The following is a 22,877-nucleotide window of genomic DNA, read 5'->3' on the forward strand; positions in this document are numbered from 1 at the left end:
TTTTATTCCTCTTGTACCACAGCAATTTGTCAACATTTATACTTTTTATTAATTAAAAATGACCTATGTTTATCCACTTAAAGCTGTTGAATTTCAGCAAAACTAGTTAGGTTCCTGTTCTTTCTTGAAATTAACGAAATAAATAAAAAATAAAAAAACCCAAGAAACCACAAAATCCTCTCATACTGTGCTGACCCTGGAATCTCCAGGAAGCTACATGATTATTCCCAAAAATATAATCATATATTCACATATAATGTCAAATTTGTACTCATTTGTGTTGTATACTGATTCATATCTACCAATGGGGCAGATGTTCTCACTTATGCTGTGTTTTTAGATTATTAGATTTAATGAGTAACTGGGTAAATATATTTCAATTTGACTATTGAAAATACAGTATTGTAAACCTGTGTTTAAATCTTTAGTGTAAATAGATTGGGGGTAAAAATGTGAAAGAAAGGAAAGGACAACTGATTTGATATAAATCTTGCACAAACTTCTATTGCCATCTCATACAAAAATGCACAAAACAATATGACAACCTTTTGACAAACTGTACATGTTGAAACAAAGTAAAGCAGCCTCAGGAATCAGCTGCTCATGTTACATGATTCTTTTCTCCATTTTTATTTTACATAAAATGAAACGTGTCGAACGTGCCCCGGAAAGTTCAGAGTCTGTCCGTCCCTCTCATTTCAGCTGCTGGATTGGAAGAGTGTGTGCTCACGGTGCATTTTTGAAGCTTTAACATGAGCTGGAAAGCTTCGAGCCGACCCAGTGAGCACCACCGTTGACGAGTGAGATCAGAACCGAGTGAGAATCAGACTCTTTATAGTGCACTATGGAGAATTTGGGGGAAGGATCATTCAAAAATCCCCAAAATGAAGTGAAAGGTGTGAGCTTGTTTTTCATATCCGTGATGAACGTGTGTCCAAAGTTTCAGCTGTCAGGGTCATTTATTGACTGCAGTAATGTTCAGTCACAGAGTACAGGCCACAACCAGGCTCATGTTCCTACGATCAGCAAGATGTCCTCAGGACAAACTTCAGAAAATGTGCGAGTGGGCATTAATGTGCCAGAGCTGACAGAGCAGATTTGTGGCTCTTTTGGTCCTTACTTTCAATCCACAGTGTCCAGCCCACTGTCTTTTGGGTGTAGCTCTGACTACCGTCCCCGGCCTCCTCTCAGTCCACGGCCACCACGAACCCACCCTCCTCTACTGCCCCTGGACGGAGGAGGACCATAACCCACATCTTCACGTGGTGGAGGCCGACCTGTAGAGAGAAGACTGTTACTTTCTGGGGGGGGGGTTTGAACATCCAGAGCATCAAATTTTGCATCAATGCCAAATTCATGTAGATGTAGTGTATTTTTATTTCTCCCCTCCACATCATGGTATCTATGTAACCTCAGGTGTCTCACCTGCCCCTCGGTCATCAGGTCCAGCTCCAGGCGAGTCCAAGTCTCCGGTGCCAGGACCGTCGTGCCAGGGACGTTTGCGAGGTGGAAGTGAGGCCATGTCCATACCCTGAAGAGAAGAAGAGCGCTCCCTGCTGACTGCAGATGGACTGTCGTGCATGCTGTGGTCACCTCTCTGGCTGTCCCGATAGCCTTCGTGACCTGAACACATACACACACACACCACTGTCACTATTATACACTTCTTTTCTACAGTATGGGAAATTCAACTTCATGTCCAGCATCACATTCACACTATCTGCCTACAGCCTTCCACCCCAAATCTTTTTTTTTTATTTTTTTTTTTTTTTACAGTGATTCTACCTGCATCTCGCCCTCCCTCCCAACCCTCCTGGTTTCTTCCTCCTTCGTAGTGAGCCGCAAACTCATCAGGAGTTGGCAGAAGCCCCTTTCTTCCTACACCACCTATGAGATATGACATGTTCAAACTCATGCTGATTGGACGGATTCTCAGTGCGTGTGTGTGTGGCTGAAAGGATTGCGTGATTGGAGTCGAACCTCCACGTGGTGGTCCTCCACGCGGCCTCCCTCTCCCTCCGTTCCCCCAGCCTGGACCCATCTCCTCCTGAGAATCGAAGCTCTCGTCTCCTCCGTACTCGTCCTGGTAACCTCCCCGGCCTCCGCGTCCGCTCATTCCTCCTCTCCTGAAACTAAATCACAAAATTCATTACAGCACATGACAACACACTTTTCTGCCCATAATGCAGTTGAAAAAGATTCTTAATAAAGAGCACACAGAGGCAGGTTTGTGTAAGAGATTATTTATAATCTGCAACTGCACTGTACTTACGAATCGTCAGAATGTGGTGGTCGCCTCGGCCTCTGCTCATATCCGTCCACTGCACCCTCATACCCATCATCATACCTGCAGGAACACAATATGGTCAACAACTTGGCTGATCTAACTCTCAGAGCTGGATATTATGGAAATAACCCCAATATCTAAAAAGGAGTTACAGATCCCCAAATCCTGAGTAGAAATAATGTTTTAATTTGTTTTCTAATGTGACACTTTTTAAATACTCGAGTATCTGCAAACTGCTTCACTGACCTTTCATAGTCATCATCATGAGAAGAGAACCTCTCTTGGTTTTCCCACTGCCCTCCAGAACCTCCTCGGTGGCCCCTGGGATCTCCGTGAAAGTCCTGTCCTGGTCTCCTCCAGCCCTCTTGGTACCCTCCTTCCTCCGCCCAGTACTGAGAACCTCCGTCCGAGCCCTGGTGGTCAGGTGGAGGCCCCATGTGGTGGTTCGGAGGCCCTCGAGGTCCATCTACATAACGCAGCAAACACAAGGAAGAGACAATAGTCAGATATGAGTTTTATTTGATTTTTTTTTTTTATCTTTGGTAGGCTACTATAATGAAATTGAAATAAAGTGGTTTCTCGAGCCTACCTTTAGCACCAGGACCATGCATCATTGACTGTGGGCCAGAATTCTGTCCATAGAAAACAGAGAGAGATTAAAACCCAGACTCTTAAAAAATCAAAACATGAAATTCAGTTAAGGTCCACTTTTTACCTGGTTGTACTGTCCTCTGTTTCCCTCGGCCATGTGTGGTGGCTTGCCCTGCTGCATATACGGAGGATGTCCTTGCATGTTACCCGGTGGACCCTGCATATTGTTTGGAGGCCCGTGCATCCCTCCAGGAGGCCCCATTCCATGCATGTTCCCCATGCCGTGATTTCTGGTTGGAGGCCCCATCATTCCACCTGGTGGAGGCCCCTGAGAACCCATCATGTTTCCATGAGGTGCTGGTCCGCGCATGTCCTGATGCATCATTCCCCCTTGGTGGGGACTTTGACCCCGTGGTGGAGGTCCCATCATGCCTCCTGAAGGTGGTCCTGAAGGCATCTGGCCTGGTGGAGGACCCTGCATGCCCCTGGGCCCTGGTGGCATGCCATGAGGCCCCATATTCCTGTGAGGTCCAGGGTGGCGGGGAGGTCCGTGGAGATCCGGAGGTCCCATCATGCCCTGTGGAGGAGGACCCTGGTGAGGCAGAGGCCCTGGAGGTCCCATCTGACCCGGACTGATATAGGGGCCAGGTATGCCACCTTGACCCATCGGAGGCCCCATGTTGGGAGGCATCTGCTGAGATGCCATTGACTGAGGGAAGCCCTGTGGAGGTGGTGCCATGGGGCCTCCTTGCCCCGGGAAGGACGGCATGGAGCCTGGTTGACCTCCAGGTGGAGGCATGCTTTGATCCTGGAGTTGGGCCATTCGCTCAATCTTCAGTTGCTGCACATGACAATGCAATTTATTTAATTCAACTTAAGCAGATGACATAAGGAAGCAACCAGCGAGTGGGATTCTATATCATTACAGTATTAAAAGAATAAACACAGAGAAGACATGTATTTTAGCACACCTCTAACAGCATGGGGTTTGTGTACTGAAGTGCAGCCATCTCCTGCTCAATCTCAGCCTGAGTCTTCTTCTTGCCGTCTACCTTCTCATCCTTCCTCTCTTTGGGTGGTTCTCCTGGAACCATAGTTGGTACCTTGTTCTCTGCCCAGGCCTAAACAAAGAACATGTAGTCATTAAATTCCATTCAATATGCTTTAAACAACTTGGACATACAAATTTATCTTCCCTCAGATACTGCATGAGACAAGCTTCATATCCCAAAAGATTTATTGTGAATTTCTATATTTAAATGTTCTAATTAAAAATATAAACATATAAATAACTCTAATGCATCATTTTTACTGAAGGAAAAAAATTAACTTACTTGCTGGAACTGAGCAGGAATAGGTTTTGCGTAGGGAACCTTCTTTGTTGGAGGTTTCTTCAGGTCCTTTTGCATCACCTCATCCATTCCCCAGTCCAGACCTGGGATACTCATCTCAGCCTCTGGGACGATCTCTTTACCTGAGCAATGCATTAATGCAGGTTTTATCTTAGTGTCAAATGGCACTAAATGAAGGATTTCCGTAAGAAAGAATCAGTCAAGATATTAAATGTGTTAAATTCAGTGCGTGTTCCTTACTGGTTTGTTCTTGCTCCATGGCTGCTTTCAGCTGCTCCGGGATCCCCATCCCAGGAATGGTGGCCAGACTGTTGGGCTCCATGTCATCTAGGGGTCAAAAAATGACACTCAGGAAACAAAAACACCCAAGAGAGACATTCTTAGTTTATCACCCTACAATGATTCAGGGTGAATTCTTAAAATCCACATCCGGCTAAAATAAAAGCTTCTGGAAGCTTGACCACAGTGTAGAAGTCTACACCAGAGCCCCAGACTGTATCATCCACAATCACTCACCATACTCTACCCCATCCTCTGACATTCCTGGTAAGAGATTCAGGTTATATCGGTCACGCATCTTGTCTCCCGGTCGATTTCGGGTCCAGAATTTGCTGAAGGTGATAAAATATATTTGAGAAATATTTAAACACGACACAATCCTCTCATCTCAGGATCATTAAACCTATCTGCATTAAGTGCATTATTTAATTCAAGTCAGACCTCTAAATTATTACCCCTCATTATAACCCAGTCAGATGTTGCAGCTGTTCTGTGTTATAAACATGTTTATATTCCATTTATAGTTTAAATACATACCTGGTGTGGTCATTAGATCCTGAGCACAATATATGGCCAAGAGGATGCCAGGCCAAGCTCCAGATCATCCCCTCATGGGCCATCTCCATCCCGCCTACCTCCTTCTCCACCCTGTTGGCGATATATTTTCAAGATTACGACTGTTCACGGAAGGTTTTCTAACAAGCTGTGTAATCAATTACTGTGAATGAAGTGTGTGTGTGTGTGTGTGTAAGCAAGCAGCTCGTACCCTGCATGCCAGAAAAGTAGAGAGCCATCAGAGCCTCCGCTTGCAAAAAGACCCTCATGGATTGGGTGCCAGGCGACAGCTACAACCAAACACCATGAACAGAGTGATGAGATAACACACAAACACAACAATGCATATAGGCACAAACCCAGTGTTTCTCAGTTTTTACCTGTAGCTTCCTTTTTGTGCCCCCTGAACACCTGCAGCTCTTCTTTCAGGTTTCGGATGTCGAAGAGTTTGCATAAATGGTCACGCGATGCCGTCAGCAGCCAGTTACCGTTCAGGTTCCACTTCACTTCCATCACTGTGTTTTTATGGGCATGTCTGAGGCACAAGAAGATCATGTCAGGCTTTACTGCACACTGAAAGCATCAGATGTTTGCTTTTCATTATTTCTATACACTATTTCTATAAGCTTGAAGTGTCTTGCTCAAAAGATCCAGCCTGTGGCAGCTTGGGCTTGCTGGGATTTGAACTCGCAACCTACTGATTAGTTGCTTAAATACTAAAAACACCACTTCCATCATCCATCTGTTTTAAGGAGAACCTTATTTTTTGTCTAATCAAAAAAAGATGCACTATATTACCAAAAGTTTTGGGACACCCCTCCAAATCACTGAATCCACGTGTTGTTTTTCAGGGGTTGGAATCGGCCCCTTAGTTCCAGTGAAAGGAACTCTTAATGCTTCAGCTTCATACCAAGACATTTTGGACAATTTCATGCTCTTTGTGGGAACAGTTTGGGGATGACCCCTTCCTGTTCCAACATGACTGCACACCAGTGACCAAAGCAAGGTCCATAAAGACATGGATGAGTGAGTTTGGTGTGGAGGAACTTGACTGTCCTGCACAGAGTCCTGACCTCAACCCCACAGAACACCTCTGGGATGAATTAGAGTGGAGTCTGTGAGCCAGACCTTCTCGTCCAACATCAGTGCCTGACCTCACAAACGCGCTTCTAGAGGAATGGTCAAAAATTAACACACTCCTAAACCTTGTGGAAAGCCTGACCAGAAGAGTTGAAGCTGTTATAGCTGCAACAGCGGGACAACTCCACATTACATTCATGTGCATGTAAAGGCAGACGTCCCAAAACTTTTGTGTAGGCTCTAGGCACCAGAGAATATGGCATAAAATTGTACAAAAAGTAGCAGGAAGTTATTTTGTTATATTATGAGAACATACCATCTGGGCGTGGCCTAATATTCTAAATGCTGTGCTTGATTGACAACCCCTAAGATGGACTAATGTATTCATTTAAGCAATTATACAGGTGCCATATTTACTAGCTTCAGTTTTCGCTTGCTATTTTACTCAGACTCGTACACACGCTGGTGCCCAACTTCATCTAATCACATCTATAAATCTGTACCACTTCCCCAAGCCAGCATTAAAACACTTTAAATCTGCACCCATTCCTGCAATACAATTAACCCTTAGTGTTACAGAGGCAAAGAAGTTTCAGATCCGATGTTGTGGAACAGATTAACGTTTCTTGCTAAAAACGCTTCCCGGTAATAAACTCACAATGTGGCCAGACTCTGGCCAGTTTTTGGATCCCAGAACTTGATAGGCTGCTGGCTGTCTTTGCTGCCCGAGACTACCAGGCCTTTGGTGGGATGCCAGTCGACACACTTGACGTCTGCTCCGTGACCTGGACAGAGTTAAACACGTGAACATTAAAGATCACATCTGACATCCATGTTCAAGGTAGAGTGTAGTGGTATAGTAGAAGTGGCTGCTTAGGTTTGTGTGTATGTGTGTGATTGACAGAGAATATAGATAATAAGCAACACCAATAAAATTAGCACTGAAATTGGAGTAACACCAACTGGCTGTGAATTAAAAAATGCAATTTTTGAGAACATAATTACATTATATTAAAACTAGTGCTGTAATCACCTGTCCACTAAACTCTTACTGTAGAATAATCAGCCATTATTGTATTATACACATTATAATGTCAGATATACATGTAAGCAGAAATGGGACCAATTCGATACCCAGCATCAATCTCAGGGGGGAAAAAAAGGATAAATATAATCAGATTCTGTACAAAAAGGCTACTAAGATTTTGTTTAAAATAAATAAAAATAACTGTGGCTTGTGCAATTAATGGGTATGTATCTTGTACAGGAGTAACGTGTTTGTGAAATTTGAATATTCAGGGTCATCTGATCGTCCAGGTTTTATTACTGCTATCAGGATGGAAAGAGTAGTATCGAAAGTACGTCTAATCCTAAGCACTGGGAAGGACCTAAAGTTTCCAGTATGATGTTATATTTCACATGACTCTGCTTTCCAGCGCGCACTGGCAGAGGAAACCTTCAAGACAAATTCCAAAGGGTCAATTATTCATTCAAACTGAATTTAACCATCAATCAAAATTAGTGACTATTTGCTAAAAGAATCTAGAAGTAGTAACGTAGTAACCTCAGCATATTACAAACCAAACACTGTTCTATTATTTGGACCATTAAAGGGAACTGGTCGAACTGGTTCCATGAAGGAACAAAAGATTAAACCAGGACACAAACATATAGCCAGATGGCTTTTATTAAGAAACCAGGCAATAACTTCTTTAAACCAAAAACAAAACAAAAAAATCTGTGATAATCTTTAAACCAATAGAATTTTGTGGAAATATTTAAACCAAGAGAATTCTGTAGACAAATAGAATTTAGTGGACAACAAAATGATGAAATAGAATTGTGTGAAGCAACAGAACTTTATGGAGTTCTGCACAACCAACAAAATGATATGAACCAATAGAACCAGTGGTGTCCAGTCTTATCCACAAAGGGCCAGAGTAGGTGCACCAATCAAGCAGGGGTCACACCTGATTCTACCTTTTTTAACAGCTGATCTTGGCTTTTAATGGACACGGGTGTGGCTCCTGCACAGCTGGACTGAAAACCTGCACCCACACCGGCCCTTTGTGGATTCGACTGGACACCACTGGTCCTACTGGTGTCCATAATTCCACAAAGTTCTGTTATGGATAAGACTGGACACACCTGCTGTAGACCAATGGAATTACACTGACAGGATTCAGGGAAGCAATAGAAAGATGCAGAAATCTGTAAAAACTACAGAATCTTGTGAAAGATTCTTGTGTGTTTTTTTATCAATACAATATAAAACCAAAGCAGTTCTGTAAATCAATGCATTTCTTTGAATAAAACTTAATATTTAAAGTTGGATGTGTAATTGCTTTGTAGTACGGACTGAATGTGTGTGTGTGTGTGTGTGTGAGAGAGAGTCTATCAATAACCTGTCCCTGTTGGACATCAGGTAATATTAGACATGTGCAGGAGCCATGTTAGATAATAACGTTTCAGAAAAGAGCAGCTGATGCTCCAAGATGTCTAACAGACATCGAATTAGTGATGGATTGTTCTAGATCATTTAGACAGAAACCTCAGCTCTTTAATCCAAGAAATTGATATTTATGATATTGTAAAGAACTGCAATGACGATAGACATGAGATCATTTTCAGATCGACGTTATATCTCGGTCACTCTGTGGTCACTCTGCACCGCTTAGATGAAGATATGGCAAAAATAATGCGCTAATCAGGTGACAAGTCATTATTATGTAAAAAAAAATATCCCAATTATTGTTCCTTTTGTGCTCCTCTTTTCCTTTAAGCTGATTTAGAGAACACTGTTTATATACATTAGACAATGAGCTAAACTCTATACGCACATTACTATCCCATTCCCAGCAATTAGATTTATTTCATTAATAAGTGGGAACATCATCTGTGTCAAACTGTTATATACGGCTATACAAACACAAGAATACTTTAATTATAATTAAAAATAAAGAAAAGCACAAGCACTTATGACTCTGAAGTCTGTAATTTGAGAAATTTCTGATGATTTCTTTTTCCATGACAGAAAAATACAATTAGAAGCAATGTTTAGTGGATTAAAGAAATTATCAGGTTCATTACTGCTCACTTTTACTGGAAATTTGGAGCCCAAACCATCACACTGCACGTTTTCGCTCGCCTTCAGTCTGATATACACCTGAACAGCTAACTCAAGCCTCCTCCAACACACTGCTATAACCAGCAGGTCCAGTGCTGTTACTATGGACCATTCAAAATCTGATGCTTTATTCCAGAGGAAATGTTTGAGCAGGCACGAGGGAGCCTTTCTTTCTTTATTTTTAGAGCATCTTAATGAACTGCCACTCTGACGGCGTGATGCGTTTACAGATGGACGCTACATAAGAAGAAGCTTTAGCAATGTGGATACAGATCTTTAAACACAGTATTACAGAGACCCGTATTGAGAGGGTATAGAGTTAGTGTGATGTGGAGGTTGTGGTCAATTTGTGGGACATAGCACAGGTTTTGTTATATAGCTTAGATCAAATGGATTATACCTCTGTATTCTAGGCAGGAGGCTTATTGAAGAGCAACAATTTCCGACATGTGACCTGATGACCTTCGCCCTGTTTGGATCCAGCCCAAACATTTAAATCCGCTCATCTGCTGGCTCCAAAAATAATTCCATATAAATCCTATTTTATGTAAAACCTTCAACCTCAAACTTGTTCTCGAGAAACAGAAGGAAAACCCTGAAATCATCGTTATTCACGTATTTCGAATTATGTTCCGGTGTATTCCGCTGTCAAAATGCAAAACACTGAAATATTTATTTATTTCCTTCGTGCCTCAGACTGGCAGATCCATTTAACAGGAAAGATCGTCAAAACACAGAGGGGATTTAAATACAGAGGACTACAATCCACTCTGCGAAAGAACTCGAAATGACTTGAATTATTTAAAGTGAATCGTCACTTGAATCAAAAATGAGGAAATTAAAATAATATTTCCCCACACACTAGAAGAAGAGAGCATCAAATATGATAAACAGCTGAGGATTTCTGGGTTGTACTGTACTGTCTGTACCAGGAATATACTTTATATAAAACGCTGGCTTCCCACAAACAAATCAACAGCTGCTATAACATCTGGATGCCAAATGCAACTATACACCAATCAGGCATAACATTATGAGGCCATGTGAAGTGAATAAGTCTGATGATCTCATCATGGCACCTGTTAGTGGGTGGGATATATTAGGCAACAAGTGAACATTTTGTCCTCAAAGTTGATGTTAGAAGCAGGAAAAATGGACAAGCGCAAGAATTGGAGTGAGTTTGACAAAGAGCCAAATTGTGATGGCGGATAGATGACTGGATCAGAGTATCTCAAAAAAACTGCAGCTCGTGTGGAGTGTTCCCGGTCTGCAGTGGTCAGTATCTATCAAAAATATCCTTTAAGTCCTGTAAGTATCATTTAAGCCCATGGAGACCCCCCACCTTGCAACTTACAGAACTTTAAGGATCTGCTGCTATCATCTTGGTGCCAGATACCACAGCACACTTTCAGGGATCTAGTGGAGTCCATGCCTCGACAGGTCAGGGCTGTTTTAGCAGCAAAAGGGGGACCAACACAATATTAGACAGGTGGTCATAATGATATGCCTGGTTGATGTAAATGGATTTTTTTTAAAAAAACAAAAAAGGTTGTCTGTCCTGAATAAATAAAAACACCGGTGTTGGCAGACTGCTGCATGTCCAGACATGCGGTTATTGGAAAATAATCACACCAGTCTGTTAATTATTTTCCTATAACAAGGTGCTGAGAATTATTTATTACTTAAAGTGAAAGGACTAAAGGAGGCTAAAGAAATTTAAAAAGACCAAAGATGAACAAGTCTGCTTTTTGTGTTGCCTTTGAGAGGACATATTTATTATATAGTGGTCCCTTCCTCCATTTTCTTTCTTTATGCTCAGGTCTCAATCTGCTTTTTTTTTTGTCTTTAAGTAAAAAAAATAAAATAAAATAAAAATGAATAAAAGGTAGTGGTAAATATCTAAACCCCCCCCCTTTCTGAGTCTGATTTCACTCCTAATTTAAAAAATAATCTTTACCGCATGGACAGAAGGATCACTTTATGAACCCATTAATCTTACTGAGAGGTGATAGAGGTGAGGAGATGTGTGTGAACAGAGTGCAGATTGGATTCTGTAAAAACACACGCACGTATGGTCCCATTTTTTTTTTTTTCAGTGTTTGTGCCTTCAGGTCGGTCATAAACGTACCTCTTAAGATTCTTTCTTCGTGGCAGCGCAGAAAGTCCCAGATGCGCACAGTTCCATCATCGGAGCAAGTGGCAAATTTATTATCCGTAGGAGAGAAACTGAAGACATAGCAGGAAAAGAATCAATAATGAAGGATAACATAGCAGAGCTCTTTGTGGGACTGAGACACTCCCAGGTTTCTGTGGTAAGGGGATGGGGAGAGGTTTCTGCAGTAAGTGTGTACAAATTAACCAGACAGTGAATAAAAGACTTTAGATCTGATTCTCAGGATGTTCCAATCTCATCATGTCCATCTACACAATCACTACAGAGGCCCTGTTCCAAATCCACAACAACTGCAGCATTAAGGAAGCAGAGAAACACACGGAGAGCTCTTAGGTATGCTATTGCTCAGTCGAGTTCTCATTGTGCTCCAGGATGTAGGGATTTGTTTTAGATATGATTCTCTGGATCTCACTGATGAATGACTGACAGGAAGTCACACTCGTGACTCTTCTTCTTTCTGACGTTACTAGAATTTTAGCAGAACTGCTGAGTCTAAATACAACCACATACACAAGCAGTTCCTCCATATTTGAGTAGACGTCCTTATCTAGGGCGACTTTACATTTTCTCTCATTTATTATACAACTGAGGGTTAAGAGCCTTGCTCAGGGGCCCAGCAGGGGCAGCTTGGTGGAGCTGGGATTCGAACTCACAACCTTCTGACCAGTAATCCAACACCATGACCACTAACCGCTACCTCCTCCCCATGTTAGGATTTCCAAAAACAGAGCAAACCAAGCAACAGGTAATGAATACATCGACTGCTGAAATACTAACGTCGCTTATTAGTCGGAGAATACGGCGGCTATTTCCTTCCCTAGGCGCCTGATGTGATCGCTACTTAATAACGACAAGAGAAACCATAATCCCACCTTAATGCTTTTTGCTGGCTTGCAAGGTGCACTGGGAGATGCAAACGTTTACAAATGTTTCATACACCATGCCCTTTCTCTGCTAGTATACCCCAATGCATTTCAATTTAGAGCCTTGCTGTGTCCTTATCATAGCAAGGAAACAAAAATAGCACTGTGCCGATGTGCTAGATGTTGACAGATCTGCTAAAAATAGCAATAAATGTATCCAAGACGCATTACATCAGCTAGCATGAACGGCAAAAGAGGAGGGATTAGATGACGGTATTTACACGAGTGAGGTTTTCCCGTTTAATTATGGCTCGAGCATAAATGAGGATGTGCGGTTGCTCTTCATCCTTTTGCTTTAAGCTCTGTACTTCAATCTATTCTACACTCACACGCTGGACAAAGGCTACTCCTGAGCAAAAGTGAACATTTTCTCCAAAAGAAATAAATAAGTCTGTTGTGGTTCACAACAATGTTCAAGCTTAACTTAATTTTTTTAACCATCTTTAAATTCTACAGTGTGCACAGGAACCTTCAGTCCACCAGATGAACAAAATCTCAGAAAGGAAGCAAGATTTTCCCACTGCTCGTCCATTACAGGCTGAAACTCCACAAAATGACACCAGCGAAAATGTGTGGAATGACCCCTAAAAGGGAGATATTTTAAAACATGTGGCTTATTTACTCTTGAAACCCAAGAGTGTAAATGTAAAGGGAAGGAAAGGGAAGGGGGGTTATAATGACCAATTTTATTCCATCTTTTTTTCTTCAGAAGTGACCTGAGAGTGTAAATGGAGTAGGAGCAGTGAGAGGTCACGCTGTGTTGCGAGCTTTATAAATGTTCCCAGATGACAGTGGGGGGGGGGGGGATCACCTGCGTGGAAATCGGTCATCTTTATTCTAAGAACCTTTATTTATTTTAATCTTTATTTAAAAAAATTCAGAATTAAATCTTTATTCAAAACTATATAAAAGGTCATGGTGAGCATGGCACACGGCGATGGCCGACATTCCCGGGTTAATGTGGCGGTGTGAGATGGACCGTGTGGTGCACGTCAGTACTGGAAAACCCTCCACATTAAACCACTTTGTCCCTGTGTTTCTCACCGTGTCTAGTCTGTGCTTGTAATAACCTTAGCATAAAGATAAATGTGAAGTCTTTATTTAAAATGTGGAAAAATAGGAAAAACCTTTTCTGTACATTGTGATTATGTATAGAAAAATCCAGGATACATAACTTATGAGCCACAGGTGACAGATCAATGCAGTGTTGCAACAGCACACACATACACGTGTCAATCAAGGACATCAACATCGAGCAGCACAGGGAGAAGTATATAAGGACAGAGGACCCCGAGGGGCGCCTCCTATACACGCTTCTTGGGTTAACTACAGAAAAGGGTAGATTGGGTATAGACCTGGCCTCTCTAATCGCCTCCTTGTGCGCCTGGAACATCTTGACGTTGTTCATGTTGGACTGCCAGTACTTCACGTAGCCGCCATGGTCGGCGGTCAGCATCCACATGTCGTTGTGAGACCACGTCATCGCTCTCACCGGGCTGTCGTGAGCCTGTAAGGATAAGGTAACCGTTATACGCGTTGATGACCCTGCGTCGGATTATTAACAGGGAGTATAGCACGACGTATCGGATGACTTACCTGTAAAATAGTCTCGAAGTTAAAGGTAAGGCCGTTCCACAGAGTGAATTCCCCGCTCGAGGCACCGGTTACGAGTCGCCTGCCTTCGGGGGTCCACTGTGTATTTAGAAACAAGACAAGAAGAAAAAGAACAGAAACATCAACTTTGAGGACAAAATGTTCAATTGCTGCCTAATATATCCCACCCAGTAACAGGTGCCATGATGAGAAGATCATCAGTCTCATTCACGGCACCTGTCAGTGGTCATAATGTTATACCTGATCGGTGTATAGTAAAGCAATAATAAAAGTCAGCTATTTGTCATGAAAATACTGCTGAAATTACAAATACTGCTGCTATACACGACATAGGAATGACGCAATCCTGCTACGTTTTGCATCACCTCTTATGCAATCACAACTCAGGCAGTGAAAGAAACTTACCCGCACTACAAACACTGGACATTTCACTTTATTCGTGGACGTCCTGACGAACTTTGTAGTGACGGCGTTCATAGGGTTGTTGAGCATACCGACGGGAGGGACGAGCTGCAGAGACACACACACACAAGAGATGATGAGAGAGACAGCCTGATATTCCAAAAGCCTGAAGACAAGCCACGTGAAACCACTCACATCATTAAAGCAACCTGCATCCGGTTGGATAGCACGCAAATCTCGATGATCACGCTGCCACAGACGATTCTGTTGGGAAAAAACAAACACGTTACTCTATGTACTAAACGTCATTTGAATTAAAGGTGCATTAGGTACAAAAGATAATTATGTAGACAGCTTTGAAGAATTTCTTTAAACACCTTCAGATATATTTTTCTGTTCTGAACGTTTCCAGTTTATCTTTATGAGTAATAATGAGAGAAAATTGACCACTGCGCCTTCAAACCAGTAACAGTTTTGACGTTACCTCGAGGTATCTGATGACGGACGGGTTGTAATCGATGGTCTTGCGGTTCACGGCTTTCCTCATGCGCTTTCCGTCGAAGGTGAGCTGCTGCATGGCCTGCTGCTGGGCAAAGTCCGGCCGCTTGTAGAAGAGCTGCCGAGGCGCCTGGTGCTGGAACCGAGGCATGTGGAAAAAGCGCGGCGGGGAGCCGATGTCCGTCGCCATGGTGGTGCGTCTTCAGCTACGCCTGTGGACGAGCGAGAGTGAGAGTTACCATGCTGTCCGTAAGGAGTGTTCTGTCTTTGTATAACAGTCGAGACAATCCAAACGAATGTAGAAAATAGCAGACATTAATAACAGACATTTTCCTTTTTAACATTCTAACATCTTTTGAATACATTTATATTTATTTCTTTTTGTAATCTGAAGCGGTCTCTGGTGAAAGGATTTCCTTGGTGATGAATAAAGTTCTCTCTTATCTAAAATTGGGGATGCAGGACCCAAATCTTCTCTCCAACACAGACACAACAAATCCATCACATACTTTAAGTGCTTAACAGCATGAAGGCTTAAAGTTTATTCAGATTTCATTCCTTTATGAAAAACATACTCCGCCTAAGAAAAAGTGCAGTTTTGTAAAATTTGCAATGAGGGACGAAGTCTTGAAGAAAAACATCATTACACTATATTAAAAACATCATTCCATTTTAAATCAAATGCAGTGTTTGACTAAAATAACTCGATCCCCAACTAGAAAAGGGAAAAAATTCAGTAAGAGAATCACACGGTTCCTCACAGAAAACAAAACGTACAGAAATCGTCGCTTATTATATTCTATAACAATCTAAGCACAATTTGCTGTTATTACTAGAAAGATCTCTTCCTTATCAGTTGGCTTGATAGATGTTTACTAAAAAAATCTTTAATGATGGCAATTACACTGGAAGTACCTCAACACCAGACAAGATCAGTGGACAGAAATGTCAACACACACACACTGCAGTTTATAAAGCAAGAAATCTGTACTCGGGTATCTCAAGAGTCTCTCAGAAATCAACATCATCCTGACGAGGATTTCTGCTTCTTCAACACCGATAAAGCTTCTGCACAACATGTGAACATGTATAATCATCCTCATGCAGTCCCCCAACACCACTAGTGATCCAAAAGGGATCATCCCTCACACTGTATGTATGGATCTTATAAAAATTCATGATATATAAAACATGCAGCTGAATATTACACTTAAATATGATGAATGTAAAAAACCGTATAAGTGAACTGAGGTTTGCTTTGTCTCCCAAAACAAAGATATCCAGGTTTGTTGGTGGATTTTCATGTTAACAAGATGAACATATTGCTCACAATTATACAATAACAGGTTGTAGTTGAGGAGCAGAATAGTGTACAAAACCCTTGCTCTCTTTTGGCTTAAAAGATTTTTCCCTTATCCAGTAAGCCTTTCTGCACACATTATACCTTGTTACTTGCCCCAAACACTCCAACCCATATTAGCTTAATAATATAAAACAATTATAATTATAGCTTTATAAATATGATTTGATAAAAATGCATTTAAAAATCAATCTATATTAATAGAGCTAGTTAAATACACGCATACATTTCAGCTGGGTTGACACGGCTAGCTAGATCATGATAAGGTTAATGCATTTGCCGAGAAAAATCCTTATATTTGATATGACTGTCGTTGTTAGTACAGCAAGAATAAAATTTTCTGAGCAACTAAGTCTCTGTATCAGAGAAACACGATGGATCATTCACGTGACAAGTGAGCTAATAAATTTACCCCTGCTTTCAGAAAACATGGCAACAAGCAATAAACAGTGCAGAGACGGCTGGAGGATTAAAACGTACAGAAAAATAAAGAGTCTGGTAAAATTTTGGGAAAGGAAAATAACGTCACTGTGGTTTAACAAAACCCTGTTATTTAATTGAGATCATGACAGCACACAATAAAAGCTTGCTCTTTGGACAGGAGTTCAGCGGCTAGTCAGGTTCTGGACAATGGGCTGGTTCTGTTACGTAATCGTTTCTATAGCAATTGATTGTTCAGACTGAGAGGAAAGAGAGAGATAGAGAGAGAACTACTGGTTGTAACTGCTATAACAGAAAAGGAAGTGACAGTGTTAAATGTAACTACAATATAAAGTTAGTCACTGTAGTGGTGAGAGAGGAATAAAAGACTAAGCTCAGATTTAAAAAGAAAGAAAAGTGACTAGCAGTAAAGCATCACTAAGATTCAACAGACACAGTGTGCTTCTTAAAAGCTCGTTTTCAGTAGAAAATGCAAAATATTTTATTTCTGAGGGAAAAAATGAAAGGGAAAATGCTGCTTTCTGAAACTTGACAAATTAACACGACAAACATTTAGGCTATGAGAGCCGACCATCTCTACATATCATCATCAGATCAAGTGTGAGGTTCTAACCTAAAACATTCTCTGATGCTAGTCCTGTAAATGTGCAGAGCAGCTCAAGACACAGTAAAACTAAAATAAATGCATTTGAAAATAACTGCATATCGACTTTATTCCTCAATGTATACAAAACTTTTTATTCTGGAGTCAAGTTTATTTCATTTTGTGGCAAGTTAGCACACAGTACGGAGAATCCCAAAATATGCGTTGCTTGATTTACAAATTCATCCATTCATTTTAACAATAATCAGATTTGGTATGTTTTTAAATATTACTGTGATTCACATTCAGATAATCCATGTTTAAATCCTTCTCACTCTCCTGACGATCACTTGCATAGTTCAGCAAGAGAAATGGACAAATTTCCCCATCCATCTACATACTCTAAACAAACTAGCTCCGAGTCTCAACCTTTCCCCTGCACACCTACTGAAGTTCTGGATTTTCTAGATTTGCAAGTACTTTAGGATGGAAAATCAGAGGGGTTTTTTTTTTTTCCTGAGTCACAGATCATGACGACAATCAGGACGACAGCGGAAAGTTTTAAACAGAGACTGAGCTTGTGCATGAAGTGAAACGTGTTATGGTCGACCCAGAAACCTTCAGGATCCGAGCTGTTTGTCTAGAGAGTGTAGCTTTTATATCTGCTCACTTTACTGTAGTTTCTGCATACGCCAAGTATAAACCAGGACCTGTTTCACATCGGGCCAGATCACCTCTGGCATGGATGGATTATTTTCCCATAACACCACTTTACACACGTCCTAAAAGGCCATGCATTATTACTATATTTCTTTCTTTCTTTGTTGTTTCCTCATGATCACGACTTAATTTTTGTGTGTATTTGTAACATGTTCTAGAGACAGAAACAGCACAGTAGCTCTGCGTCATGGATGACCGCACTTACTCTGATAAGGGACTACAATTATTTTTCGTGTAAAAACGCATATTTTTCTGTCCGTTTTTGGCCTTCCATCAACAGAGACAGTGTTTTTAGTCAACTAAAAACAATGTAAAGAAGGCTTTTGAAAATGATGACGCGTGTTTAGTCATGTGACCAATTCAAAGTAAACAAACAGCAGGCAGAAATGACGCGGGTTCGAAACGTCTTAGGTTTTACTCATGCGCAGTACAGGGACGTAAGCATTTTCAGTATGGATGATCAACTTTTGGGGAAACAACTGAAAACGATAACGTGGACGCAGAGCATTTTTAGACAAAAACGCCGTTTTCAAATTCATCCGGATTAGTGCAGACATAGCCTCAAACTGAAATAGCTCTATCAGAGACTGACAGCTTCCATGTAAATAACTCCTTGTCTAGTGTTGGTCTGATTGACATGTGAGAGTTCTGCTGTCCCTCCCACTCAGACAATTTTTCCTGCTTTGCTTTATGGCCATGTCTGGGTTTAAACATTTCTGTTGGATTTCTGATGAGCCTTTACCCATCTAAATTTGGTCCGACATGAGAAAAAGCCACATACACCATGATATACACCACAAACCTTTGCAAGAAACAAAATTTTCTCGTGATACAATTACGTCATGAGAAAATGTTGAGATCACGAGGAAAATTAAATCATTAATAAGAGAAAACAAGAAAGAAAAATATATAATACTGCATGGCCTCTTAGGACTTCTGTAACACTTCCTACTAGACTGGAAAATTGGTGCAAGGGATATTCCTTTGGGTTTTGGTCACTTATGTTTAACATACTTATGTTACAGTAGGTGGGAAACACGTTAAAGCTTAAGATAGCTCCATTTATCTAAAACATTCAGGAAACACAGTGTAAATATAATCATCCACACAACAGGAAATAATCCAGCCAAGTGAGCATCCTTTCAGTGTCAACAATTTTTGCATAAGATAGGTTCAAATAAAACAACTGTATTTCTTTTAACTTATATTGAAAACGTTTAAAAAGTTCTTAATGTTCACATTGTAAGACTTAAAATATATATATATATATATACACACACATTTTTAGAGGGAAGGTTGGATGTAACAGTGCAGAACTCAACACCCTGGTCATTTATTTTAACCATAAGGGAAAAAAATTGATTCTTTATTCAATATAATGAACATTGAGTGAATTCACCTTTCTAATGAACATTTCATATAAAAGTGAAAAATGAATCTGTTCCCACAAGCCAGAAAACTTTATGGAAAAGAAGATAATAAATCATCCCCCTCCTGTGAATATTTACTGCACTTCAAGACAAACCAGATTAATAATTTCACACTGCATTAGAAAAACACTTCAACTCCTTTCTTTCTGCTTGCAAGTGAACATGTGAACACACTGGGGTGGAAAAAAAGAAACACTGCTGCTGATTTGAGGTCCAGGAGTGGTCAGTACCAGGGTTCAGATGGCTTTGTCATAGTGAATTAAAAAAAAAAGGCCCATTTTGGATGTACACCAATCAGGCATAACATTATGCACTACCTGGCTAATATTGTGTCGGTCCCCCCTTTACTGCCAAATCAGCCCTGACCAGTCGAGGCATGGACTCCACTAGATCCCTGAATGTGTGCTGTGGTATCTGGCACCAAGATGTTAGCAGCAGATCCTTTATGTCCTGCAAGTTGTGAGTTGAGGCCTCCATGGGAGGATACTGACAGGACTTAAAGGATACTTTTGATAGATACTGACCACTGCAGACCGGGAACACCCCACAAGAGCTGCTACGTTTTGGAGATGCTCTGATCCAGTGGTCTAGCCATCACAATTTGTCCCTTCGTCAAACTCGCTCAAATCCTTACGCTTGTCCATTTTTCCTGCTTTTAACATCAACTTTGAGGACAAAATGTTCACTTGCTGCCTAATATATCCCACCCACTAACAGGTGCCATGATGAGATCATCAGTCTTATTCACTTCACCTGGCACCCCGTCATAATCTTATGCGTGATCTGTGTATATTATCCTTAAATTATTTAAGCTATATATTTACACATACTATATAAAAGTCTAACTCTGCTTCATGAGTCAGTTAATAATTTGACTTCTTTTCTTATTAATGCTTGAACTCTACACAGTGACACCCTTTGAGCTATTAGAGAAAAAAACACTATTAAAATATGAATCATTATAATTAACATTTAATCTTTACCTGCGTACAAGATTTACTTTGGTTACTGGTTTTCGACCTTACCCTCAATACTGATCCTGGTGCAGGGGGATTTAAGCAAGTGGGAAATCTTTCCCAGCGCTTGTTTCCTGTTTACCTAAAGAGAGTGATGTGGCAGCGCTTTAACCTTTCTGGCTGTCCAGGTCTCTCTCATCTCCTCACATATACACAAATCCTTTAAATTACAGCAGCACTGCATGCTCTAGAGTCTGCGTCTGTCTCAATTACTTTCATGCTGGATTCCTCACGAATACGACGCAAGTAAAACATCCATATTTGTGGTGAGGAAAGAAAAGAAGCTCTTCAGGTGCGGAAACTGAAACCTAACTGTTTTTCCCCTTGTGTTTGAGATCTCTGACCTTTTCTTCAATCTGTATAAATCTCCAAACTGTGCAAGAAATAACCAGAGCCACTGATTTATATAATTAACAAAAAACTGGACTATCTTAATAATTAAGAAATAAATTGGTGTGTGTGTATAATTCAGTAGAAATTTATTTGCAGTGTTAGGTTAAACTAAATCAGAAATAAGTTCTACAAGTAAGTTTTACATTTTTAATCAAAACACACTATCTATCTATCCATATCTACCCATCTATGTCTTATCTGTTCATCTGTCTGTCCATCCATCTATCTATGACTAGCATCCCATTTACTTCCAGTCAGAATGAGACAGTTAGCAACACAGCAAGCTAGCCTGGTCATTTAAACACATTAATGCAATGGATATATTCCCTATCATTTGACCACGAAGTTAGACCGTTCTATATTATAGTTCTACTAATTAAAAAATAATAATAAAATAAAGAAAAACATACTCCTTGCTAGCTAAACCGGACACTCAGCATTACTTTAACGGCTGAAAGGCTAGCAAAGAAAACTAGGCTAACCGAACTAACTCACTTCTATAATTCATCCTGCTATCTAATTCGTGTTAGCCAACTATATAAAAGGTTTCTGGAATGTTCTGGAGTTTCTATTTCAATGAACTGGCGCTATAATTAACTGTATGTATGTAAATGTATGTATATATATATATATGAATATGAGAGCCGGCTAATCAAGGAAGTATGCTAGCTAGCTAGCGTCACGAGCCAAAGTAAAGATATATATATTTTAATAACTTCAGCCACATTTTCTGTTTTATTGCACAGCAAATTAAATGTTATAATGAGTTATATACATACATTTAAAAATATTTATAATAATTAAACGAGCGTTATAAGCACCACTCGGTGGATCCCCCCTAATTCGCGGCGGATGTCAGGCGTTAGCGTGTAACATTAGAAGTGCTTTAATATCGCGTTCCAGTTTGTAATTATTCGCGTTTGTGGTGAATATTTAAAGTTATAAAAATGGCTTAAAATATTAAAACAGGTTTTTGTTGTTGAGACGGGAACTCGAGCAGCGCGTGCGTTCGTGGACGCGCGCGCGCACACACACAATGGTAGCTAGCTACCAGTCGCTAACTTACCTTGCTAAATCCCACAAGCCCTAACAAACCTTACTCCTACAGATCTACAATTCTGCTTTATTTATTAATACGTTACAAACACACGTTTTTTTTCTGTTTAATCCCTTGAACGTTGCTCCGGCTTTCCTCATCACACAGCGTGCGTAAAATGTTTAAATGGCGCCCAGGTCACAGACATGTTTGTTTGTTTGTAATTTTTTTTCCCCGTCATGTTCTTGAGAACTCACCGCAAATATATCCAGTGCTGACTGAGCCTATAAAGCTATTTTTATATTCACGACTCTTCTGTATTCTCTTAACGAAAATACAATACCAAAAAAACATCCCCAGCGTGCAAATCACTCGCGACCGCCATTTTCGACACCTTTCTCTCCCTCCTCCACCACCTCCCGTCGGCCTTCGTCTTGTTGCTCGGGGCTTACGTGATGGCGTCATCACGCAGCCAAGGGAACGTCAGGCGGACGGGGCCAAAAGTCTTTCAACGTAATGCGTAAAATTTGACCGCGTGAAGCCCAGGAAATATCCTGACTTTCTATTCTATTCTATTCTATTCTATTCTATTCTATTCTATTCTATTCTATTCTATTTTATTTTTCCTTTTGCAGAAAATGACTAGAAGTGTGTTATTAAGGTCGAGAGGACAATTGCTGGATGATGAAACAGCAAATAATGCTGGACCCTGTTTCTGAGTCTCTCGAATCATTTGGAAACATCTCAACAGCAAGGTACACTATACATCCAAAAGTTTTGGGACACCCCTCCAGATCATTGAATTCAAGTGTTGTTTTTCAGGGGTTGGGCTCGGCCCCTTAGTTCCAGTGAAAGGAACTGTTAATGCTTCAGTTTCATACCAAGACATTTTGGACAATTTCATGCTTTGTGGGGACAGTTTGGGGATGACCCCTTCCTGTTCCAACATGACTGCACACCAGTGACCAAAGCAAGGTCCATAAAGACATGGATGAGTGAGTTTGGTGTGGAGGAACT

The 22,877-nt window shown here is 40.8% G+C and overlaps 1 protein-coding gene across 2 annotated transcripts; it reads right to left on the reverse strand.

Moving 5' to 3' along the window:
• Positions 1-477: 477 nt before the first annotated feature.
• Positions 478-22,304, reverse strand: wdr33 (WD repeat domain 33). Of its 2 annotated transcripts, XM_058418298.1 has the most exons (23): positions 22,118-22,304; positions 14,868-15,093; positions 14,579-14,647; positions 14,387-14,491; positions 13,964-14,059; positions 13,723-13,874; positions 11,400-11,497; positions 6,803-6,929; positions 5,445-5,599; positions 5,276-5,354; positions 5,047-5,157; positions 4,747-4,841; positions 4,471-4,557; positions 4,213-4,352; positions 3,850-3,999; positions 3,003-3,719; positions 2,877-2,919; positions 2,534-2,753; positions 2,273-2,347; positions 1,981-2,132; positions 1,786-1,887; positions 1,426-1,623; positions 478-1,277 (listed from the first exon to the last, which is right to left on the reverse strand). In XM_058418298.1, exons 2-23 carry the CDS (start codon positions 15,069-15,071, stop codon positions 1,168-1,170), a joined length of 3,285 nt encoding a protein of 1,094 aa, XP_058274281.1. In that variant the 5' UTR covers positions 15,072-15,093; positions 22,118-22,304; the 3' UTR covers positions 478-1,167. The 2 variants fall into 2 exon arrangements, with proteins under 2 accessions (XP_058274281.1, XP_058274282.1); XM_058418299.1 differs by lacking the exon at positions 1,786-1,887 and having other exon boundaries at positions 22,118-22,303.
• Between the last annotated feature and the right edge of the window lie 573 nt (positions 22,305-22,877).

The sequence above is a fragment of the Hemibagrus wyckioides genome, linkage group LG20 (genome assembly GCF_019097595.1).
Source record: "Hemibagrus wyckioides isolate EC202008001 linkage group LG20, SWU_Hwy_1.0, whole genome shotgun sequence".
Taxonomy (NCBI): domain Eukaryota; kingdom Metazoa; phylum Chordata; class Actinopteri; order Siluriformes; family Bagridae; genus Hemibagrus; species Hemibagrus wyckioides.